At 60.8% G+C, this 23,381-nt stretch overlaps 1 protein-coding gene across 1 annotated transcript; it reads right to left on the bottom strand.

Annotated features, from left to right (window-relative positions):
- Positions 1 to 1,852: 1,852 nt before the first annotated feature.
- On the bottom strand, positions 1,853 to 17,808 carry ANO7 (anoctamin 7; the record flags this gene model as incomplete). The annotated part of the gene is given in 22 exon segments (XM_082841618.1): positions 1,853 to 1,898; positions 1,900 to 1,925; positions 1,995 to 2,114; positions 2,463 to 2,545; positions 2,548 to 2,552; positions 4,680 to 4,822; positions 4,912 to 5,196; positions 5,247 to 5,389; positions 6,406 to 6,601; positions 7,539 to 7,631; positions 9,269 to 9,323; positions 9,633 to 9,776; positions 10,871 to 10,945; positions 11,507 to 11,565; positions 11,567 to 11,598; positions 13,000 to 13,165; positions 14,044 to 14,154; positions 14,950 to 15,007; positions 16,220 to 16,273; positions 16,370 to 16,499; positions 16,619 to 16,778; positions 17,692 to 17,808. Coding segments are annotated over 22 exon segments (2,301 nt in total).
- Between the last annotated feature and the right edge of the window lie 5,573 nt (positions 17,809 to 23,381).

Here is a 23,381-nt window from a genome sequence, read left to right as displayed (position 1 = left end):
GGCATCATTGTTGGGGGCGGACAGTGACCCGGCACTTCCCACTCCTAAACGTGCACCCTGCGGGGGCACCAGCAGGCACCACGAGGTGTGGACGAAGTTTGAAGGCAGCGCTGTCCCCAGCAGCTGGGCAGAACGGCTCAGTGGCCGTCTTCATTCAGGGAGCTGACACAGCAGCCAGGGTGGGCTAGTCATGCACAACGCTGCAGGGAAGGCTCGTGGTTGTGCGGCCCGTGGAAAAGGTCGCACCTGTGGGTTCCATCGTTCCGTCCCTCCAACGGAGGCCACGTTGGTGGCTACTCTAGGTGGGAGGAGGAGGGTGGTGTGGGAAGGTCCTTGTCAGGACCGCGTCCTGGTGACCAGGGCTGTGTCTTCGTTCAAAAGCTGGTTACACTGGTGTGTTCACTTCATGAAAACCCGAGGTGTGACCTAGCATTTCTTATGTTTCCATAAATTTACTTTAAAATTTAAAAAGTTTGAAACAACAACAACAAAGCAACCATCTGCAAGAAAATACTTGTGGATTTGGTGACAAGGGCATGGTGCGTGCAGCCCCACCACCCACAAGCGGAAGGACGGCTCATTTTTTAAACAGTGGGTAAGCAAATGGCAGATTCCAAAAAAATGTCAGTGGCCACACCACAGCCTCAGCCCCACTGGTCAAGAAATGCTCAGTGCTGCCCGAGGCCCAGAGCCGTGGGTTTTTAAATAAAGGTGTCAACCGGCAGTTCTGGGGAAAAGCTGGCGGTGGTGCAGTGCATCAAAGCGCTTTAAAAACCACGTGTCCTTTTTGACACTGCTGTGCACTTCGAGGAGCGTCCCCTAAGGAAATCGAAGATGGGCAGTGTCTCCGGGCATTTATGCCGTGTGATTTCTAACCGCAGAGCAAGAGAACGGTAAGCAGATGGCGAAGTTGGGAGGTGCTGTGTGATCCGAACTAGGAGAAGGTAAACACAGAGAGAGGTTGTGAAGCCAGTCAGTGGACAAAGTCGAACTGCAGGTACCGTTAAGCTCCCAGCTCTGAAGAGGACCATGTGCACCCAGACAGGCAGAACTTCTTGAAGGAGATGCACCGAGCATCGCAGGAGTGTCCTTTCCTCAAGGCATTCACTGGTCAGGGGATGAAGTTCAGTCTCCTTCCAAACCTTCCCCATCTGGGCGCTCGCTGCCCGGAGAGAAGGGGTGCCCACTCCTCAGAGCGCACCGTCTGGGGGAGTCAGGTGGTACCACAGGAGGAGAGGAAAGGGCGGCTCAGAGGCTGTGGACAGGCTGGAAGGGAAAGGGGCTCGAGATGAGAAGACAGACCTGCAGGCCTTGTGGGGACGGGGCGGGGGTGGTGGGCAGACTCCCAGCAGGTTTCGCAAGACGCTGCGTGGACAGGGTGGGAAGGGGCGGGGCTGGTCTGGAGAGGGGACACCGCCATCTGAGGGAGAGCACGTGCAGGGAGCACGGGAGAGAAGACAGAGGACAGGAGATGAGCCTCACCGAAGGGCTGAGGGGGATGGAAGTGTGAATGGAGCAGCCCGTGGTGGAAGCCACCTCCTATGCCTGCCAGGCGATGGGGAAGGGGCAGGGGCTGGAAGGACCGGAGCCGTCCTGCCCCAGGGGAGTGAGGAGACAGCACTGGTCCGTGGGGCTGGGCAGGAGCTGCCTGATACCCCCGGGCACAGCATGCCCAGCGCTCCAGGTACCACGCTGCAGTTGGCCGGCCGTGGGCGCCACAGCAGGCCTGAGGGGCCAGGAGACAGGCTGTGGCCTCTGAGGGTGGTGAGCCTTTGAGAGCTCCGCATCTCCCCCCCGCCCTCCAGGTGGGGCTGCTCTCAGGGCGACCCCTTTGCCTCTGGCTCCTGGCAGCCTAGGCTTGTGGGCCCAGATTCATCTCTGAGCCCGAGGGCTGGTCCTTCCGCCCCGTTTGTTCCACCAAGAACCTGTTTTCAGGAAAGGGCAGAGAAGGGGGAGCAGGACAGCGGCAGAGCACCGGGGGCTGGGGCGCTCACCTCGTCCTCAGCTAGCGCCTGCTTGGCCAGGCAGTACTCCCGCTTCACCTTGATCTCCACAGATCCGGGGATGTCATGCGCCAAGAGGTCAAGGACCCGGCCGATGGAGAACACCACGTGCTGCGGGCAAAACAAGTGCCCAGGGTGGTCTTGGTGGGGCACCTGCTCCTCAGGTGTGGGTTGAGCGGACAGCAAGCATCAGTGCAGAAAAGGAAACTCCCGGAAGAGGCAGAGGCCACAGTGACAGAGACCACCCCCTGGCTTCCGTGGGACACTCCGCAGTGCCCAGGGCATTCTGACGTCCACACAACTGGAGACAGAGGCCAGGCAGGGAAGGGATGCAGAGGACTGTGATCTGAACAAGGTGACACAGCAGTGAGCGCCCTTGGTCACGCCAACCCCTGCATACCTTGTGCTGGGATTAGGCAAAGTACTGGGGGTGGGGAGCGGGGCCCACCATGCTGGTGCCTCACACATGATGATGAAGGCCAGGTGGATAGCCAGAAGATTCCAGTAGGTCCGGGCATGATGTCCATCATCCCCCCGAAAGCCCGATACCTGCAGGAGACATGGGGCTCAGTGGGGAGCCGGGCTGAGGGTGCCAAACACACTTCTCAGCTCCTCCTCCTCACCGGCTGGGCTTACCAGCGAGGGTACTGGGAGCAGGGAATGTCCCCACGCAGGCTGCCCGGCCAGCTCCTTTGCTATCCTGAGCACGACACTGGGCTTTGCTGGCTAGTTCAGATTGAATGGTCATCTTGCTGTCCTTTCATGTCCTCCGTATTTCTATGTTGTGGTAACAAAGCATTACCAGGGCCAACTTTGTTGGAAAAGAAAAAAGCCAAAAATCTTGAAAATAAAAATTCCCCAAAGAATGGGCTATACTTTAAGTGGCTAAACGAGACACGACAGAAGGGACACATCGTGGGAGCTGGAAGACAATTACGCAGTGCTGAGGCCCAGGAAGACAGACAAATAGGAGAGAGTGCTCAAGACACATGGGGGAATGGAGATGCTCCAACAGCAGAGAAGGTCAGGGAGCATGGAGAATCACTGCCTGAAGGAATAGAATGCGGCTGTTCCAGAGCTAAAGAAAGGCATCACTCTAGATCGGTAGCACCTGCTGAGTCTCGGTCAGAAACTTAAATAAGCCCTTCCGTGACAGGCCTGTTAGTGACACAAATGAAGGAAAATGAAAAAGTCTTAAATGCCACGAATGCTTCTAACAAGAAAAGCCAGTGCACGAAAGAGAAATATTTAGAAAGAGCTGAGGGAAAATAATGCTTAACCTAGAATTTTATACCTGCCATTTGAAGGACAAAATGAACATACTTAAGAGTTCACCAGCCACACCGTTCCTAAAAGTGCCTATTAAAGGGTAAACTTCAGGGAGAAGAAAAATGAACTCAGAGAAAAGACAATGCATAAGAAAACACTGTAGCCACAGAAGTTAATGAAATACACCAGAGTTGTGATTAACAAGTGACTAAAAGTGTTTTGTCTTCTTCTAGTAGTAAAATTAAAATCTGAACAACAAAGCTTAGAAGCCTGACCTAATGGATATATGTAGAACCTTGCTCCAAATTTAATAAAGATTCTGTTTAGGTTCACTTGAAACGTATGCAAAAATCCATTGTGACCAGCAGATCCTAAAGGGAGACTCAACAAATGTGAGGTTTACATCATGTCAACTCTTCAGGCTCTCTGACCTCCGTGCAGTTAAACCACAAATGATTTTTTAAAAGTAGCAAAAACAAAACTCTGTGTGTTTGGGAAATTACTTTCCTAAGTGATTCATGGATAAATAGGTAAATCACAATTGAAGTGATGAAATATTTAGAAGTGAAGGATAGAAGTATTATCAACACTAGTGGAATGAAGCTTTTAAAAAGTATGTTCAGGGGCTTCCCTGGTGGTGCAGTGGTTAAGAATCTGCCTGCCAATGCAGGGGAGACGGGTTCGAGCCCTGGTCCGGGAAGATCCCACATGCCATGGAGCAACTAAGCCCATGCGCCACAACTACTGAGCCTGTGCTCTGGAGCCCGCGAGCCACAACTACTGAAGCCCGCACGCCTACAGCCCGTGCTCCGCAACAAGAGAAGCCACTGCAATGAGAAGCCCGTGCACTGCAACGAAGAGTAGCCCCTGCTCGCCGCAACTAGAGAAAGCCCACGCACAGCAACAAAGACCCAAAGCAGCCAAAAATAAATAAATTTATAAAAAGTATGTTCAAATAAATTTATAGACACAATTTGTTTATTAAAACCCAAGAAGTCTGAAACGAGTTAAGGTTTCAACTCAGAAAATTGATTTTCAAGAGGAAATACATGTACTATATCTGGAAAGAAAATGGGGCCATAACTACAAAATGAGGTCTTAAGAGAATATAAGTTCATGTCGTTACATTGTAAAGCTTAACTGAAACAGTTTTCCGTAAAAACAAATACTAAATACCAAAATTGACTCAAGAAGAACTAGAAAAAGAAAAGAAGCTTGTATCCATGGAAGGAATGGGGTTGGTGATCAAGATCCCTCCCGCAGGGCAGCAACCGGACCGGCGGGGCTCCGGAGGCGGGAAGGAGGCGGGAAGCCAGGGGCGCGAGGCCCTCCCAGCCTGGCCCCTCCGGGTGGGAGCCCCGCCCAGCCCCGCCCCGCCCCGCCCAGCCCCGCCCCGCCCCGCCTCACCTGCACGTGCGGTTGTGCGCGGCGGCTAAAGCGGGCGGGGCGCGCGCCAGCGTGAAGTTGATGAAGCCGCGCAGGTTGCGGGCGCGGTTCCACTGGAAGTAGGCGCGCGGCAGGAAGTCGGACGAGAAGGCCAGTAGGAAGGCCCGGGCGACCGGCGGGGCCGCGCGCCCCACCCCGCCCCGCCCGGCCCCGCTCTCTCCGGCGGACACCCCGGGCAGGCCCGCGCGCTCACGTTGCTGATGACCGCCGGGCGGGTGATGCCCGCCAGGATGTGGAAGCAGATGCCGATGCCTTGCGCGCGCTCGGCCAGGGGGCGCCGGCGCTCGCGGACGAACTTGCGCGCGTGCAGGCGGATCTCCACCCGGTTGTTGAGCAGGGCGAAGAGCGGCGCGAGGAGGCAGGCGGCCACGAAGACGGTGATGAAGCCGGACTGCAGCACTGCGGGGGTCGGTGGTCGCCGCCAGGCCCTCCGGTAGCCACGGCCCGCGAACCCTGACCCCTGCCCGCCCGGTTGCAGCTGGTGGTAAGGGCCACGCGTGCCTGCGACCGATGGCCGACACTGCCCACCGTAAACCCTTCACTTGCGCCTTTCAGGGGAAGCCCCTGACTGTGCACAGCAGCCCCGGCCTCTGGCCTTTCCTGCTCCTCCTGATGGTACTCATCCCGCAGGCTCGGCTGCAGGGCTCCTTCCTTCAGGAAGCCTCCCCGGACTGCTGTCACAGAGTTGGATGCGTTTCTGGCTGGTCATGGGCCACCCCATCTCCCTGAGGTCAGGGACTCTTAACAGTCCTCCCCACTGCTTGGCTCACCCTGGCAGGAGTGGCAGTAGAATCTGCCTCTGATTCTAGGGCTGATTCTAGGAAGGGGCTCCTTGAAAGGGGTTCCTGGCTCTTAGGTGTAATTCCGAAGGAGAGCATGGGGTCCCATTGCCTTTTGTCCAGTGGAGTAGAGACACAAGGTCAGCCGGCTCACATTATCATGAAAAACCATGTTTCTCCCTTGTGAGCCTTCTGCTCCCTTTTACCCACAGAACGATGCCACTACTGCCACCCCTTTTGCTTTGGCTGCCGGGGAGCTCAGAGCTGCCGGGGAGCTCACAGCAATGTGTTGGCTCAGATGCAGCACTTCAGATTGTGCCATGATTCTCTCCCCTGTCATCAAAGAGAAGGGCCTGGCTGCAGGGACCAGGGCCCGCATTAGATGCGGACTCTGGCCTCAAAAACTGCAGTCACCTCATGCAGGGAATGAGCCCCAGGCATAGGCCTCCACCTGGCAAGGGCACTGGAGGGTCCAGCAAAGAGTGCGGGCATTGAGAAAATGTCTGGAGAAAATCAACCCCCCAGAGGTGAAACCTTACCTCTCAGGGGGCCTTTGCCCCACCCCCAGGGCTGACTCTCCTGCGCACCCCACTTCTCATTTCCTACGGGGGGCTCTGGCCCAGGCTTTCCAGGGCGGGGGGAGATTAAGGCCACTCCAAGAGAGCCCCATCAACTGCCCAGGTCCTCTTCCAAACCCCAGTGCCCAGGATGCTGCCACTGCTGCCCTCAGCCAGGCTTTCCTGGGCGCTCCCCACTCTGGCCGCCACAATTCCTGATCTTTGCAGGCCTGGCTCCATCAGGGACCCCTACATCATGTTTCAAGGCAGATGTAGACAGGAATGCTGAGGCTGGAAGCCCCTCAGTAGTGCGGCTGCCCCTCCCCGCGCAGCCACCGCCATGGCTCCTACCCATCTCAAGGTGCCCGTCAAAGGGGCCCTGGAAGGACAGAAGCTCGTAGTCTGCCTGCCTCCTAGGGCACCTGGCCAGCCCTGCCTTCCTCTCCTTGGAGCAGAGCCGGGACCTCTGCCACCAGCCCCGTAGCTCCCTGGAGACAGAAACCCCCAGGACGATGGCCCCGTCCTCCCAAGCCGGGTCCTGGTCGCTCTGCAAGCAAAGGGCAGCAGGGGGAGGAGGGTCTGGGGCCACAGGGTGGGCAGTGCGAGGGTGAGGCCTTCTGCTCCTGCGGCAGCAGGAGTGGGGGCGAGGGCGTGCCAAGCTCCCCAGCAGAGCTCTCAGGCAAGTCAGCATCACTCGTAGGAGATCTAGGGGCATTGATTCCTCCGGGGAGCTGTGTCAGGGCTGGGAGGGAGCGGATGAGGACACTGGGGCATGTGTGTGTGCGTGTGTGTCACTCACTAGCCCAGCTACACCTGCCTGTTGCAATCTTGAATTCAGCTTCCCGGCACCACCTGCCCTGAGAGTCAGGGCCACGCCCACAGAGGGCACGTGGCTTGGCCAAGGTCTGAAGCCACGGTTTCGGTTGCCCGGGGGAGTTGCCAGGGAGCGGCCATCACAGGGAGATCGGGTGTGTGGGGATGCTGGAGGGCGTCCAGGTTGAGTCCAGCCTCGGGCCAGATAAGAGGCCATGCCTGGACAAGCCATTGCAAGGGCTCTGGCATGGGAGGGGCACCAGTGCTGCCAGTGGGTGGCACTGGGGAGGTGGGACCCCAGTGTCCCCGCTAAGAACGCCCCGGCCCAGCCACAGGGGGCTGCAGACAGGATGGACCGGCATGGATGGGGCAGGGCCCGGGAACCCAGGCCTCCTCCCCTCCAAAGCTGGCCCCTGGGCAGGAGAACTCAAGCACCTGCTGCAACTACATGGGGTGGAGGTGGCAGAGAGCCTGTGGGGCAGGTGGCTGGGGCTGACCCTCCCCCTACACAGCACTGGAGTCACTGGGGTCCAGGAGGGGCCGGGCCTGCCTTCCCCCCAACCTCTTCTCCCAGCTGGGGCTGGACTGGGGGCTGTGGCCTCAGACACTTCCGGGTCCCACGGTCCCTGGATGCTTCCCAGGGACGGGTTGGGGTGGGTGACTCGCGGGACCAGGATCTCCTGCACGTTGCAAATGATCTGCTTGCCCACCGTGAGGACCAGGAGCTCCTGTGCCAACTCAGTGAGGCAGCCTCCGGCCGCACACTACAGCATCAGGGCTCCAGATTAGCTTGTGGGAAGGACCAGCCTCACGGCTGCCTATCCTTCTCTATGCCTCGAAGGTGGCCCCTGCCATGCCCTCATCTCCCTTTCAGACATGCCAGGGGCACCTTGAGGACTGCAGAGACCCTCCTTCCCTCCCTCCCCCTTCCTGACCTCATTCAAGCCCCCCCAGTCTTCCCCAGGTCCCGCGGGCGGACTGTCACGGGAACACCAGAAGCATGGCCGTACGGCAACCCTGGGCTCTTTTGGGAACCCACATGGGGTTGACCCTAGCCTGTGGCTCCAGGGAGGACCCAGGATTCAGGCAGGCCTCACCAATCAGTGACCTGATCAAGCCAGTGAGAGCTGGGCCTGGGGCTTTTATGGGGAGCTTGTGGGACAGCATGCCTTGCACTGGCTACTAAGCTAGAGGGTGTCGTCCTGTGCTCTTGGGATGTCAGCCCACACTGCAGAATGTCTTCCCTACCAGGTGAGGAGAGCCTGCCTGAGGACACAGCCAATGCTTGGGAAAGCAGTGCAACATTGTTTAAACCCCTGGATCCAGCCATACCTGAGTTCACAGAGTCCTGTATTTTCAACAGAGGAGCCAGTGAAACTCCATTTTTTGTTGAAACCATTTTGAGTTGGGAACTTTTCCCACTGATAACATAACAAAGCTGCCTGACTGCTGTGTGTCATGTGCAGTCATGCCCCGAGTTGTGGTCCCATCTGCCCTGTCCCTGGAAAGCCCCGCCCCTCTCATGCGAAAATGGAGAGTGTCCCTTGGGGGTCAGTCACTTTGCAGGCAGCTGTCGGGTTGGGTCACGGCCCAGACCCATGGGAAGTTGCTGTTCTCCATCAGGGAGAAGAGGGTCTTTCAGGTGAGGTGCTCCACAGGAGCTGTTGGACTCCCACCCGGGTCCCCTTGGCCCAGCCTAGAGGCCACCTGTGGACTGTTCAAGACACCCACTCATGCTGCTTCGGGGTGTGCTTGGCCCTCAGCCAGTAAGGAACCACAGGCACATTTTGAGGGATAATCTACAATGTCTCAGAGGGCGTGGGGCAGGGTTGAGCTCACAAGCCCACAGTGGTGACCCCCCTCAGTACTCGTGGGTGCACCTCCTTCTGCACAGCCCCTACCCCTTGCATGCTTCCCAGGGTGACACCCACACCCGTTACTTGAATCCGGGTCTTTGCCTGGGCGTCCGCTCTGGGGGAACCCACCCTACAGTGATTCTTCATCCTGCACAAACCAGCTTCCACTTTCTGGAAAAACAGGTTCACCCTGGCTCTCAAAGCTGCTGGGCCATGCAGGTGAGCCTGCTTGTGCTTGGGGGGTGGGGCGAGGGGCGCCTTGGGGAGAAGCCCCGTGAGGGTCGCCAGCCTCTGCACCCCCGATGTGCCAGCCGAGCTCGTGGCCGCGACAGCGGCTCACGGTCCATCCCTGGGACTGGCGCTCGGCTCAGGTGTGAATCGGGTGCCAACGGGGACACGCGGATTGTGAGTGTTCCGTGGACGGCTGTCCCGAGTGGGGTCTGGGAAGGGGCAGAGCGGTGCGCAGGGGTTGGCGGGGCGGGGGCAGAAGAGCGGCTGACGGAAGGCGAAGGGAGCACCACACGGCGGGGTCCTCGCGCGCCCACCTCCTCGCTGCGGACCCCAGGCGAGGTGTGGTAGTTGCCCGGGTAGCCCACGAACCTAGGGGCGAACCATGCCTCTGCTCCCGCGGCCGCCTGCAGCCCACCTGGCGGAAGCACGAGGGGCACCACGTGCCGGACGCCTGCGCCGCCCCCGCCTTCCCCAGTGCCTAGAGCCCACAGTGGGCGGGGTGACGGCGTGACCGATGGCCAGGCCGTGCGTGGCGTGGCGGGGCAGAGAGCGGTGTGGGTGTGGCCGGATGGGGGCGGGGCCTAGGGCCAAGGTGTGGGTGGGTCCAGGTGGGCGTGGTCGCTGTGGGCGTGATATGGGGCGTGGCCAGGCAGGGCGCTGCCGGTGCCGCGCGCTGACCTGCCCTTGAAGAAGGCGATGTGGATGGGTGAGGAGAAGTTGACGAAGTGGAAGATGAACACGTTGAGGGTGAAGGTGTCCTCGAACGTGGTCTGGGTCCGGTGCGTCTGTGCGGCACAGCGAGCGCCTGTCGTCAGCACTTCACTGGCGCAGGGAGTGCGGAAAGGGCCGCGTCGCCCGGGTCTTTGACTTAGAGTTGATGCTGCAGTGGGTGAGACTCCAGGGACACTGGGTTGGGGGTAAATGTATTTTGCACATGGGATGGACATAAAATTTGGGGGGCCAGAGGGTGGACTGTAGTGGATGGAACTGTGGCCCCCATAAGATATGTCCACCTGGAACCTCAGAATATAGCCTTACTTGGAAAAAAGGCCTTTGCATTGTGTAGTCAGGGTAAGGATCTCCGAATGAGAGCACCCTGGATTAGGGGGACGGCCTAAAACCAATGACAAATCCCTGTAAGAGAAGCGGAGACAAACACAGCGACACACAGAGGGAGAGGCCACGTGAAGACGGAGGCAGAGATGGGAGAGACGCAGCCTCAGCCAGTGGACAGGAGGATTCCTGGCGGCCCCCAGAACCCAGGCCGGAGGCCCAGGGCCAGTTCTCCAGAAGGAACCAGCCCTGCCAACCCTCCGTACTGGACTCTGGCCTCCAAAACTGGGAGAAAAGCAATTTGTTGTTTTAAACCCCCCGTTTGTGGTAATTTGTCACAGCAGTCCTAGGAAACTGGTACAGATGGGTTCCCAGCAGTGTGTCAAAGGTGTCTCTGTCTGTGGGTCCATCCTGGGCACCAGGGCTCGAGGCCCAGTGAGTATGCATGCCGATGAGGCCACTGTTCCCATGGAAAAGCTGACACACCCTGGAAGTGTGCGGGCTGACGGGACCCAGAGGGCTCAGGGACCCCAAGGGGCCCCTCGCCCCGGCCTCTTGAATTCTGCTCAGTCCGGCTGTGCCTGAGAGCTCGGGGGTCGCCAGTTGACCTTCTCGGCCAGCCATACATAATGACAACGATAATAGTAAAATCTCCAGGTGGACGTCTACTGGTGCAGGCACCCTGCTGAGTGCTGCGGGAGGGGGGGGGGTGCCAGTTGCAGTCCCAGCCCAGTGGGGACCTTGCCACCCGGGTTACGTAACTCACAGAGGGCTCTGCCTTAGGTGGTGACCGAGCTGGGCTTACGGGTGGGGCGGGGCCAGGACCCAGGGGGCTGCCTTCCTCCCCTCACCTGCCCTCTTACCTGGACCAGCGCACAGGCACGGGGGAGCAGCCAGAAGGGGCAGAGTCCAGGCAGAGCGGGCACAGCTCCTGCCTTCTGGGCGGGGAGGGCAGCTGTGGGGGCTGGGCAGGCGGCCCTCCCCCAGCCCTGCCCCCTTGCCCCCTCCTTCCCCACACTGTCTTTGCCAGGCCCAGCATTTCTTTTAAAAATGTATGCAATGATAATTTTGGAGATAACTTCTTGAAATTTCAGCTCCATAGTAGGATAAAACCCAAGCCCAGTTATTTATCTATTGTAAGAAAAGTTTACACTATTGTAAGAAACAAGGACGAGTGCCAATAAAATTAACCTGCGATCACACCTGTCCACCTGTCAGTCTGGGAGTACACCTGTCTACCTATGTCCACCTGAGATCACCCTGCCTACCTGTGTCCACCTGGGAGCACACCTATCCACCTGTCAGGGAGCGCACCTGTCCACCTGCCAGTCTTCCAGCCAAGCTCGCGGGCAGGACCCTCCATGACATCCTTAAGGCAGGGATGTGCTCACCTCTATCCCCAGCTCTGCACAGGGCCTGGCACCTGGGGGTCCCTCTTACTGCACACCCATCTCAGGAGGCAAGGGGCAGGCCTGGGAGCTGAGGGGAGAGAACACTACGTGGGTGCGTCTGAGGACACCATGAGACAGCCCACCAGGGGCACCAGTGTGCCCACCCCACGCCGCTGGCACCAGCCAGCCTGTGTAGAGCCCTGCAGGGGGACGCCAGGCCCAGGCAGGGAAACCCCGGGAGTTGGCTGTGGGTGGCCTGGGTACCCAGGGCTGAGCCCCAGGTGGGGGTCTACACAGCCGCACGTCCTCTGGGGACCACATTCAGCCAGCAGGGGTGGGGGCCTTCTAGGAAGCTGGGAGGGGACCGGTCCTCGGGGAGGACACCCCCGGCAGCTCTGGGCACAGCTCTGCCCTCCTCGCCCCACCCGGGACTGTGGACCACCCCCATGTTGACCTCGGCACCTGAGCCCCCAGGGCTCCAGCCCACTGTGCCTCCCACCTCCCGGACCTCCCTTTCCTGAGCCCCATTCACCTCCAACCAACATGCCCAGGATGGGTGTCCCCTCCTCGAGAGGCACATCACCCACCAGACTCCAGTCCTGGGTGACCGGGGGTCACTGTGGATGCCTCCGGCTCTGCACCCCACCCCACCGTGGCCAGGTCCCTCAGTACCCCCAAGCCCTCAAGTGTGCACCCTGTCTGCCTCTCATGGGTCAAGCCCAGATCCATCCCAGCCTGGTGTCCTGTTTGCCCTGCGTGAGCCAGAGTGACCTCTGTAAAATGCAAGTCTGTCCAGGACCGAGACGAGGACCTCACCTGTCGTGCCCCCCATGGCCCTGTGGTCTGGCCTTGCCCTCCTGGGGCCCCGGCCCTCCCTGCCCCAGATGGAGCCTCAGGTCCTTCACAGGTGGGCTGTGCCTTGGGCGCCAGCGCCCTGGCCACAGCCACACCCCCGCCGCATCCGGGTCCCCAGAGGCTATGGGTGGCCTCTCCTTGCGTCACCCGAGGCCGGTACACTCCACAAGGGCAGGAAGCGCCGCCCTGCACAGCACCCCGGCGCTGCTCGCCATCTTGACAGACGTGCGCATGCGCGATTGAGGGCAGGCGCATCGCTATCTTTGGGGCAGGACGGGGGGCGGGGGGGGGGGAGCCCGTGAGGAAAGCGAGGACGGGGGGCCGTCCGGGGCAGACAGTCATCCCCAGGGTGCCAGCCTGCCTGGAGGTGAGAGGGCGGCTCTCCCTGGACCCCGGGCAGGGGCGACCTCTGCCAGGTTGGGAGTTCCTGGGGTGGCCCAGGGCTTCCCGGGACTTGTCTGGTGGGCCAGGGACACTGGGGGCTGGAGTCAAAAGGGGGCCCTGGCTTGCAGAAGGGGGTTCCCGGTCCATGACCAGCACATGGGGGTGCCCCAGAACGGTCCCAGTGCTGGGTTACCTTATGGGGCCAGGTGGTGGGTCAGGGGCAGGGCTCGGCCAGGGAGCGCTGGCCTAGGAGGGGTCAGCATGGCCGGTGGCTGAGCCCCCGGCACAGCTCCCTTCCTGGGGACACCTGTTAGCAGCTAGGGGCCCAGGAGGCCCCGAGGGGCGGTGGGCACGAGATTCACTGAGCCAGGCGAAGTAGAAGGCCACCTTCTCCCCGAGGTACCTGCGCACATGGTCCAGAAGCTGGTACTTGTGCCACTTGTGCCAGCGGACCCAGGGCTGGAGCCGGACCTGCCGCTGGGTGAGGCCCAGGGCCCGTGGGCCCTCTGGGGGTGTCGTCAAGGGGCCCTGGGGATGAGAAGCAGTCGGGCAGGGAGGATCCAGGCTGGTCTGGGCACCCTACCCCAGCCAGGCACAGTCTAGGTGTGTGGGGGCCTCAGGGCAGGGCGAGACCCACAGGTGGCCGCCGGCCCAGCATGGGCACAAGGCAGACAAAGCCCAGGATGCAGGGTTGCTGCTCAAGGGCAAGAGTCACTTTGGGGGCTGGGGGTCCAGGAAGGCCTCTCTGAGGAGGGGACATCTGTGCTGAGCCCCTCGGCCCGGGGTCCGAGTCCAGGGCAGAGGAAGGGCCTGGAGGGGTGGCCCTGGGAGGAGCCAGTGACTGTGGTCCAGAGCGGGCTCCGCGTCTCTGGGTGAGGGTTCTGCCGACCCCGTGCCGTGCAGCCCTGGCCAGCAGGGAGGGCGAGGCCCGCGGAGCGTGATGGAGCCTGAGTGCCCAGGCACTTCCCGGTGCGCGTCCACATTCACCCCCTTGGTGGCTGCCCGGGACCGACTGTCCCCCAGTCACACAGCAGTGGGTGCGGGACTGACCTGGGCCCTGAGGCCCCGCTGCCCCTTCGTGCGGCTCTGGGGGCCTCATGGGGAGTAAACAGCCTCCTAACCGACGCAGTGGGCGTTTTGTCAAGGGTGACGGTGAGGCTGACCGAGCCCGGTACGGTGGCAGCTGGCGTGGTGAGCACATCCTCCCAGGGTCTTGTGAGGGGCTCGGTGACCTCCCCATCCCCCCGAGAGAGAGAAGCTGCTCGGGGAGACGACAGGCCGCAGCGGGGCCTGGTGTGCTGCTGCCCCGCATCCCCGGGCAGGACCTGGGGTCCCCCTCATCCAGAAACTCACCCTCTGGCGGCAGCCCGACCACCCTGCCCCGCCCCTGAAGCCCCTGGAATCACGTCGTGCTGGGGGAAGGCTGCGCTGAAGACCCCCACCCCCAGCAGCTGGTCGATCCCAAACAGGCGCTTCCTCTCGTGGCCGTACGGGGTCTTGGCCAGGACCTCGAACAGCTGGGGGTGGCAGGGATGGCACTGGTCACCTGTCATGTGACGGGGGGCGGGGACACCCGGGCCCTCCCGTCTTGGGGCTGAGCCCACAGACAGCCTCCCGAGGCTCCTGGCGACAATGGCAAGGGTACACCCAGCTCTTCCTCATGTCACCGGCTCACACAACCCCCAAGGTGGTGATCGTTCTCACGCTTGGTAGATGGGAGACCTTGGCTGGGACGCTCAGCTCATGGAAGTCGAGTCTGGATTTGAACCCATGCCCTAGCTAAGCGCAGCCCGCCCTGGGTCCTCACTCTGGGCAGGAGTCAGCCTCCACCTGGAGGCCTGTGTTGGGGGCGGCCCAGCCCCTGCTGGGCAGCCCGCGTGGCCTGTGCCCTTCGGTTGTCACCAGCCGGTTCTCCTGGGCAGGCCTGTCCCAGGCCCTCCCTCACCATAGGCCAGGCACTGCCCATGCTTCTCGGGGACGCTCAGCCTCTGGTCGGCTCTGCCTGTGGTTCCCGTCCTCACTGACCAACTGGACTCACACCTCCCCAGTCCCCGTGGTCTTGGCAAGTCCCACAGGTTCTTGAAGGTGATACCCATTCGGGGCCCCAGCTGTGCTCCCCTTGTGCAGTGAGGTGGGGGCAGCCTCCAAGCATCCATCCCCTCACCCCCCCGGGGCCCCCAGCCCCGGGACCTCATCCCTCTGGACAGGACAAAGGCGAACCTTCCTGTGTCCGCAGAGGCCTCTGCTGCCCGCTGGGGGCCGGGACGTCTGGGGCCGCAGGCCTCTCAGAGCTGGGTCAGGACCCCACTCACAATCTGGTGCCTGTAGGTGATGGGGAAGAAGGTGGCCTGGTTCTCACTCCCGAGGAACCTGTGGGCTCAGAGTCAGAACTCAGGAGCCTGCGCCTCCGCCAGGCCTCAGAGAGCGACCACTGCCACCGAGCGGCATGGGCAGCTCCCGTGTGGGCCTTTTCCTTTCCTGAGGGTATGGCAGGACATCACGGAAATCCCCCCAGGGTAGGGGAGAGTGGACTGCACTTGGGCAGAGGAGCCCACAGACATCTGCATCCCCTGAAGTTCCAAACTCAGGACCAAAGGCCTCTGGGCGGTGTCTGGTCGTAGCCTGTGTGGACAGGTGGTTGACCAGAGGGCCCTCCCTGGGACACCAGAACCTTGGGGATTCCCTGTGTGGGGACACGTGTGGGTGAGGCTGAATCCTTCCACCAGCCCGGGAAGGAGGTGTCCTCAGCATGGGGGTTTCCGGTGCTGGCCACCCACACGGGTCCCCCCAGGCCTGGACGCTGCCCTAACCTGCCTGCTGGGTGTGTGGCTGTGTGACCTGCTTTGGGCAGTAAAATGTGAATGGGAGAAGGGATCCAGGAGCCAGTGTGGACTGACCGCTTGCATTTTCTGTGTGAGATGGAGCCTGCACCCCCCACCTGGGCCCCAGGACACCGTGCCCACCCACCACGGACATGGACCTGAGCAGGAAGTGGACCCAGTTTCTCCACGTCCTCCCCGGCACTTGTTTTCTGTTTCTCTGTTGTCGTTCAACCATTCTAACGGGTGCGAGGTCAGGGCATCTCCTTTTAGCACGGGTCTTTCCGGTGCTGCGTGGAGAGCAGGGCTGGCAGGCGGGCACTGGTGCAGAACTCTGGGGAGATTACAGTGGCTCGGGGCAGACAGGACCCGCGGGGTGGGGAGTGAGGAGAAGTGGATCCGATCCACTTTGAAGGTAGAGAAAGTGTGGGGTGCAAGAGAGCAGAGTCTGAGGTGACTTGGAGTTGGTCCCGAGGCCAGAGCAGGAGGGAGACGGCCGCCCGCTCTGCCCCCCGAGCCCCCTCCAGCTCCCCTCATCCGTAGGGACCCCCTTCCTGCTGTGTGCTGTTCACCCCACCCTCCAGCACAGCGGCTGGTACCACAGCTGGCTCCGGAGATGGTGCTGGGCGAGGGAGGGGAGGCCTGGTTCCTGAGGACGGCGGCCTGGGCCCCGTCCTCCCGCTGCCACCCCTGGGCGCCCCATCTGTGTCCCCAGCCCCGGTACCAACACAGGCACGGCTGGCAGATGCTGGGAGGGGCTCACCGGCCCAGAGCTTGGCGGGGCTCCCCACCCTGCCGGTGGCTGCCTGGCGTCCAGCTGGACGGAAGGAAGTGGGAGGAATGGCAGCCTCTGACCACGTGGCCAGAGGGGCTCACAGCACACGTGCATCTGGGGGTGAGGCCAGCCCCGGGCCTCTCCAGCCTCTCCGGGGGCTTCCACGGGCCACGGAGCACCTGGGCTGTGGGCAGCACGGGCAGGACCCGGGGCGCCCACCGTGCTGGCCTCCAGAGGCTGGAGAAGAGCTGGATGGCCCCTAAGTGCCCTTCGGATAGGCCAGAGGTGGCCACGGCGCCCAGAGGGTGGAATGCTTCTGCGTTTCTAGATGTTCCGGGTGAGTGTTTCCCCCGAGGCTATGTTTTGGGGCAGCAGGAAGGGAGGCACCTGTGTCCACTCTCAGGCTGCAGCAGCTGGAGGCTCGAGGCCCCGGAGGACCAGGGAAGAGGAACCTCCCTGGCGGGGACTCCCGGGTCTGGGACCCGGAATCTTCCCCAACAGCCTCACTTGGGGTGTCTGTGGCCCCCCAGGGACAGGGGTGGGAACCCTAGAGATGGCCAAAGGAGGCCCACAACAGGCTGCCCGGAGGGAGTCTCCTGCAGGCCCCAGGAGGTGTGTTCTTCTCCAGGTTTGACCCAGGGGACAAAGCTTGAACATGAGTGAGCCTGAGGCCAGGCTGAGGCCCTCAGGGTCCTCGGGGCCTCACAGAGTGGCTGACCTGGGCTCCGGGGGTCGGCTGGAACCTAAGACAAGGTGGGGCCGGGTGTTCTCACCCCAGCAACTTTATCAAAAGCATCTGTACTCCCCTGGGCCCAGGGTGACCTAACCTGAACCCCGTCACTAAGTTTGACCCTAACCCTAACCCTAACCTTAACCGAAAACCTACCCTATGAATAACGCCACCCGTGCAGAGCTCTGAGCCTCGCCCTCGCCTAACCCATCGGAAGCTGACCCACGCTCTGACCCTGACCCTGATTCTAAAGCCCATCTCCGCCCTCTGGGGGTTAGGGCCTCCTCTCCCCGTCACTTCTGTGTTCTGATAAACTGGCGGATGCAGAATGAAGCAGACACAACCCAACAAGCACCCACGGTCTCTACCCAGACCCAACACTGGCCACGTCTGCTGCGCTCACGGCTCTGTTTTTAGGCAACCGCGTCACCCTGGTGCGTTGCTCTGTGTCCCCTTCCTTCCCCCTTCGCCGGGGGCCCCACCCGGCCCCGCCCAGCCTGTTCTGAGGGGTGTCTGCTCGTCCCTCAGGGTTAAGGGCACCTCCCTCTTCCCTTCGCTGGGGCAAGTGAGGGTTTGGGTGTCGCTGGGGGACGCAGGAGGGAAGACACAGTTGGCATGCATCCGCCCCACCAAGGGCCTGGGGCCATTGTCTCCCGGGTCCCCGCGTCCACCTCCTAACCCTAGAGCAGACCGAGCCTGGACCCGGGGAGGGGAGGAGGGGAGGGGTTACCTCCGAGGCGTTGGCTGTGCTCCCGTGAGAGTCCCCCTTCTCTGCCCCGGCGGCCACGTCGATCAGGACGGCACTGTCCTCTTCCCGGGCCGTCTGTGCTGCATCCCGCTCTTGCATCCCGCCAGGGCCAGGGCCGGGGTGGGGATGGGTGGGGTAGGAGGCGCACGTGGGGCCCGGTCCCTGTCTCACCGCACAGTCCGCACTTCAGAGGGGAGGACGGGGCTTGGAGCAGGGCTGGGTCCGGCCCGGGAGCAGAGGAAGCCGCCCTAGATTGGGCCCCTGCTCCAGACCAGGGAGACGGGGAGCACAGGGAGGCTGGCCCCGCAGCTGTCTGTCTGCCCACCTGCCCAGGGAGTGCCCGCCTCCCCCTCCGCGTGGCAGGGCCTGGGAAGGCCCGAGGGTGGGCTCGGAGTGCAGACCCCCCCTCCTCGCCTGCAGGGGGAACAGACCACCCTTTAATAGAGACAGGGCCGCGGCTCCTCCTCGGGGATCCTGGGCCAGCGGGGAGGACCGTCTGGCCATGTTGACCCTGTGTCCTTCCTGCCGGCCCCTGGATCCCTGTGCGGGGAGGACGGACACCACTGTTGCGGCTGCCGGGTCGGCAGAGCGGGGCAGAGAGCGCGGGGAGGTCTGCGGCCGGGAGGGCTGCTGGTGGCTGGGACGGTGCGGGGGGCGGAGCTACAGGAGCTGGGGCAGCTGTCATTCAGTCCAGAGAGCCCGAGGCCTGGAGGAGCAGATGGGAGCCCGCACCAGGCCCCAGATGCCCCGCCGTGGCGAGCGCGAGTGCTGGGGCGGGGTGTTTGTCCGCGCTCTGTGCCGGGGGCACAGGGACCGACCGAGGCCGCCCCACCTGCGAAGGCCCGGCCCGAAGTGAGCTGCTCTGCGGCGCGTCCAGCGGGCAGGTGGGCAACCGCGGTTCCCCAGGGCTGGGGTCCCCCCACCGAAGCCACACGGAGCACCTGGCCCTTCTCACCCCCGAGGGCCTGGAGGAGATGCCGCGCCAGGCCCAGGGGCCTGTGGAGCCCTGACGGGCCAGGTGTTTGCCCAGCCTCCCTGGGTCCATCTACCCGCTTCCTCTGGCGACCCATTCATGGCAGAACGGGCTCCCACCTGGCACAGCGGCTTCCCGAAGAGGCCTCCGAGGTCATGGCCAACCTCCCAGCACCAGCCTGGTCTGGCAGCCAAGTCTGGGTCAGCCCTGAGGGCAGAGAGCTGGGAGGGACCCTGTCCTCACGGCCCTGCCCCCATGGCCGTTCCCCTCCTGCCCTTGGCTGCCTGTGGAATTCCCTGAGTCTGACCCTTATCCTGGCTGGAGCCCCTGACCTCGGCACCCATGCAGTCGAGGAGGAGGAATCCTGGCAGAGGGCAGCCTCAGGCTGAGCCTGCGGGGCTTGCGGCAGGAGGGCTTGGCCAAGCTCCCCAGCCTAGGCTGCTGGACACTGTCCTCTGGCTGCCGCTGCGAAGGACGGTCCCGGCAGAGACCGACCCGCAGGGTCCCAGGCCCTCCGCTGTCGGCGGCCCCAGCACTGTCTGCTCAGGAAGAGCAGTGGCAGCGGGTTCTGGAGGCGAGTGCGCAGCTCAGCTGGAGCCTCAGAGGGACACAGGCGCGTGCAAAGGCACACACGCCTGCGTAGAATCTTTTACTTTTCACTTTATACAATGTATTATGGTTTGAAAGTTTTTCAAGTTGCATTACTTTAGCAGTTAAAAAAAAAAAATTAGGGCTTCCCTGGTGGCGCAGTGGTTAAGAATCCGCCTGCCAATGCAGGGGACACAGGTTTGAGCCCTGGTCTGGGAAGATCCCACATGCCGCGGAGCAACTAAGTCCGTGCGCCACACCTACTGAGCCTGTGCTCTGGAGCCCGCGAGCCACAACTACTGAGCCCACGTGCCACAACTACTGAGCCGGCACGACTAGAGCCCGTGCTCCACAACAAGAGAAGCGACTGCAATGAGAAGCCCGCGCACCGCAACAAAGAGTAGCCCCTGCTCGCCGCAACTAGAGAAAGCCCGCGTGCAGCAACGAAGACCCAACACAGCCAAAAATAAATAAATTTATTAAAATAAATAAACTTCTAAAAAATAGTCTATTAATAAAAAATATATTATTAAAAAAAATTTAAGCAAGCAGACAAGCTACAATTAGCACGGCTGTATTTCTGGGTCCCAGGTGCTAGGAAGGGCCCAGGCCCAGGAGCCGCTGCTATGCTAGCTTTATTTGACCATAACTTTTAATATATGTTTATATAATATTCAGAAATACATTAGTTAAAAAAAGCTAAGCCTCCAACTACTGTGGCTTTGACAGCAGACCTTTGTGTGGCTTAACCCAAAAGGTTTTCTTCCTCACCTCGTAAGTAGGGAGGTGCTGGCACCTGGGTGGGTTCAGTGGCTCAAGGGTGTCAGGGCCAGAGCCCTCGCCTGTGGCTGCAGGAGTGCTGTGGCAGGTCCAGCCACCGAGTCCACATTCAAGGTACTGTGCTAGCTGCACCTGCCCTTCTTCTCGGGAAAGCAGGTGTCGTCAGCTAAGCACGAGTCTCAGGCCACCCCCGGCCATGAGGCAGTCTGGAAAGGTGGTTTGGAACAAATGCACCTCATCCTTGGGGGGGACACATTGCTGGTCTGGGCGAAACCACTGAGGTGAGCGCCCACTGTAGTGACTGCCAGCTGGGAAGGACTCCGTCCTCCTGACACTTGCCTGCTCTGCACAGAGCCTGAGGGGTGGACCACGGATGTTCAAGGCTTCCTGTGCCCGGACGAGCTACCTCGCTTGCACAGCGTGCTCCCTGCCCCCAGGACCCTCCCCCGCTTCCCCCAAACCTTCTCCTTGCACAAAAGGAGCACCCTCCTCCAGGCAGCCCCCCAGCCTGCTCACCAGCCATCTGCCGCCGTCCTGCCTGCTTGTCTCTGGCTGCACAGGGCACTTCCATCCCCGCAGCCTTCACCCCGGTCCAGTGCGTCTGCATGCCTGTCCCCTGCCCCCCGACCCCTGTCTTTCCTTCGGCCCCCTTGGGTCCCTACCCCGACTCCCCATCCCCCCTGGTTCTTCCTGCCAAGTGCCCCAAGCCCAGAGCTGGGGGTTCTCAGGGCTCCTTCGCCCTCATCCCACCTCCTTCCAGGCTGCTCTGGCTACGGCTTCACTCTCTGCCCCTCCCCACCTCTGCCGCCCCTTCTCAGGTCCCCGCCCCCTCCCCACCTCTGCCGCCCCTTCTCAGGTCCCCGCCCCCTCCCCACCTCTGCCGCCCCTTCTCAGGTCCCCGCCCCCTCCCCAGTGCTGGTCTTCTCTTCAGGGTCACCCACTCCTCCTGTTAAATGACTCCTCAGCGAGCCTGCCCAAAACGCTCTGCTTTCTTCCAAAGCACGGGTCACCTTCCAACTACGTAACTGTCTTATTACGGTTATTGTTTAATCTATAGCCACTGTATGTGAAGTTCACAAGGGCAGGAATTTAAAAACCTCTGTCGCGATGTCTCCCAAGTGCCCAAGAGAGGGGCTGGCACGGAGCAGGTGCCGAGTGCCTGCTGAGGGACGAAGGTCAGATCCCCCACGGAAGCTGCCTCCTTCCCCTGGCTTACCATCGGCGTCGTCACCCCCCGCCCCCTGGCTTACCGTCGGCGTGGTCAACCCCCTCCCCCTGGCTTACCGTCGGCGTGGTCACGCTGCAGAGACCCTGGTGAGGCGGCTTGTGCTCACCACCCTCCGTCCACGGGGTGCTCTCAGCAGGGACTCGGGCCTCACTTTATCCCCTCGTCCACTCCGTCCCTGTTGTGGGAAACCTCCTACTCGGACGCATCCCTCTGTGATGGACGTGCAGTCCACGTGGCTGTGGCCTCCTGTGGTTTCCCAGCAAGGGCGCTGTGGGCTCCTCCCCACTGAGGAGCATTTACCGTAGCCGAAGGCCCAGCCTGGACTCAGCCACCGCTGTGCCCGGGGCCTGTGTGCAGTGCCCTGCCGGCCAGAAGGGGACAACTCCCGACGTGGACGCCCCGGTCCGTGCCCCCTCTTCCCCCGTGGCAACCCCGCACTGCAGTGGATCGGCTCCCTGCCCTGGTTTGCACACCTCTGATGGCAGCCCTGGCTGGCTGGCCCCCAGCTTCTCTGAGCTGCCTGATTGTCCCGGGCCCATGTTTCTACCCGGATTCTCCTTCCTCTGGTTTGCAGGAGTCCTTTACATCTAAGTGTCAGGCCCTTTGCCAGTTCTAAACTCTGAGCACACGTCTCTCAGTCTGCTCTCAGTGGTCTATTCATGGTGCCCTTTGCCCACAGGAATGTTTACTTTATGTAAACTAACCCATCAAAACCGTGTCTTACGCTGTGCTTCGGGGATTAAGCAGCGTTTCTGCACTCCCAGCTCACAAATGTATTTTCCCACCGTTCCTTCTACTGGCTCGCGATTCTACTTTCACACGGAGACTTTTAATCCTCAGGTCGGCCTGCGCGCGACGTTAGGCTGGGTCAGTGTCCCTTTTCCCACAAACTGTGCTCCTCTGCCAGCCCCGCCCAGGACACAGGCCTCTCCTCCCGGGACCCACGGGCGCCCTCACCAGCACCGAGCCCGTCCGAGGGTCTGTGCGGCCGGCAGTATTTCTACAGTGTTGGCAGTGTTTCTACGGTGGGTTTGTAGCTTTTTTGTTTTCCCCCAGATTTTTTATAATCTGGAAGGAAATCACTGCTCTTGACTCATTTTCAAAGGTGACTAAACCTTTTTAAAGTTTCAAGGTTCAATGTGGATCTTTTCTTCCATATAAATTTTAGAGTTTAAGGTTCTTAAAAAATCAAATGTCATCCTGATTAGGATTGTGCTGGATTTAGCAGAGCTTTCCCATCCTTTCTACTTTTTTTGTATAATTTTGAAAGTGTCTATTAAAGAGCAGGTGCTGGACTTGGATTTGTGAACCGAGATGGGGACGGACGGGCTCTGACCCCAATTGCACGTCTATCTGCGGCGCCCCCTTGAGCCTTTTTCTCCAGTGTCCTCTTTGCTTGAAGCTTTTTGGGTTTTTTTCCTACTTGTGAGTTGGATGTTGGATAATTTATGTCTACGAGCGGCTGCTCTAAACTTACATCTTCCCACAAACTCTCTAAGCTCTCGCTCCCTCTTCCACACCAAAGTGAAAGCCTGCAGTCTCTACTTGCACTTGCCACGGTCTTACCTCGATTTAAAAAAACCATAGCCATGCGGTTCGGGTCACTCATAGTTTTTCAGGGGCAAGTTTTGTGTCTTGTCAAGAACCGTCCTAGCATTTACAAAGAAAAGAGCTCACCAGCCCGTCGAGTACGTACTTCTAAACCAAATTTTGCTGGTTTTGGTACTGCTGCCACACCCTGTCTTTCCCTTCCTTCGCTCCTTATTCGGATTCACTGTTCGTGTGGGTGGACTCCTCCACATAATCCTTCCAGCAAGGGCACTCAAATCCTGAAACCCTGTGTTTCTAAAATGGCTTTCTTTTGTCCTCAGCTAGTGTCTGGCCAAGGGCAGAATTCTAGGGTCGCAACGCAAGGGCTCTCTGGGGCCAGGTCCTACCTAACCCTGCTTTCCTTTCCAAGAGTTCACTCTTCAACAGGGAGATGCTCACAGATGCACGTCACACAATCGATTCTGGCGAAGATTTGAGTCAGGACTTGGACGTGACCTCACCCTCAGGCCACCCCAGCAGGCGGTCACCCCCGAGCTCCTGGCCCCCCACGCG

The sequence above is a fragment of the Leucopleurus acutus genome, assembly GCF_964270905.1.
Source record: "Leucopleurus acutus genome assembly, chromosome: 6".
In the NCBI taxonomy this organism is placed as follows: Eukaryota; Metazoa; Chordata; class Mammalia; order Artiodactyla; family Delphinidae; genus Leucopleurus; species Leucopleurus acutus.
Note: the sequence above shows the minus strand (reverse complement) of the source record. Positions and strands in the feature narration are given on the sequence as shown.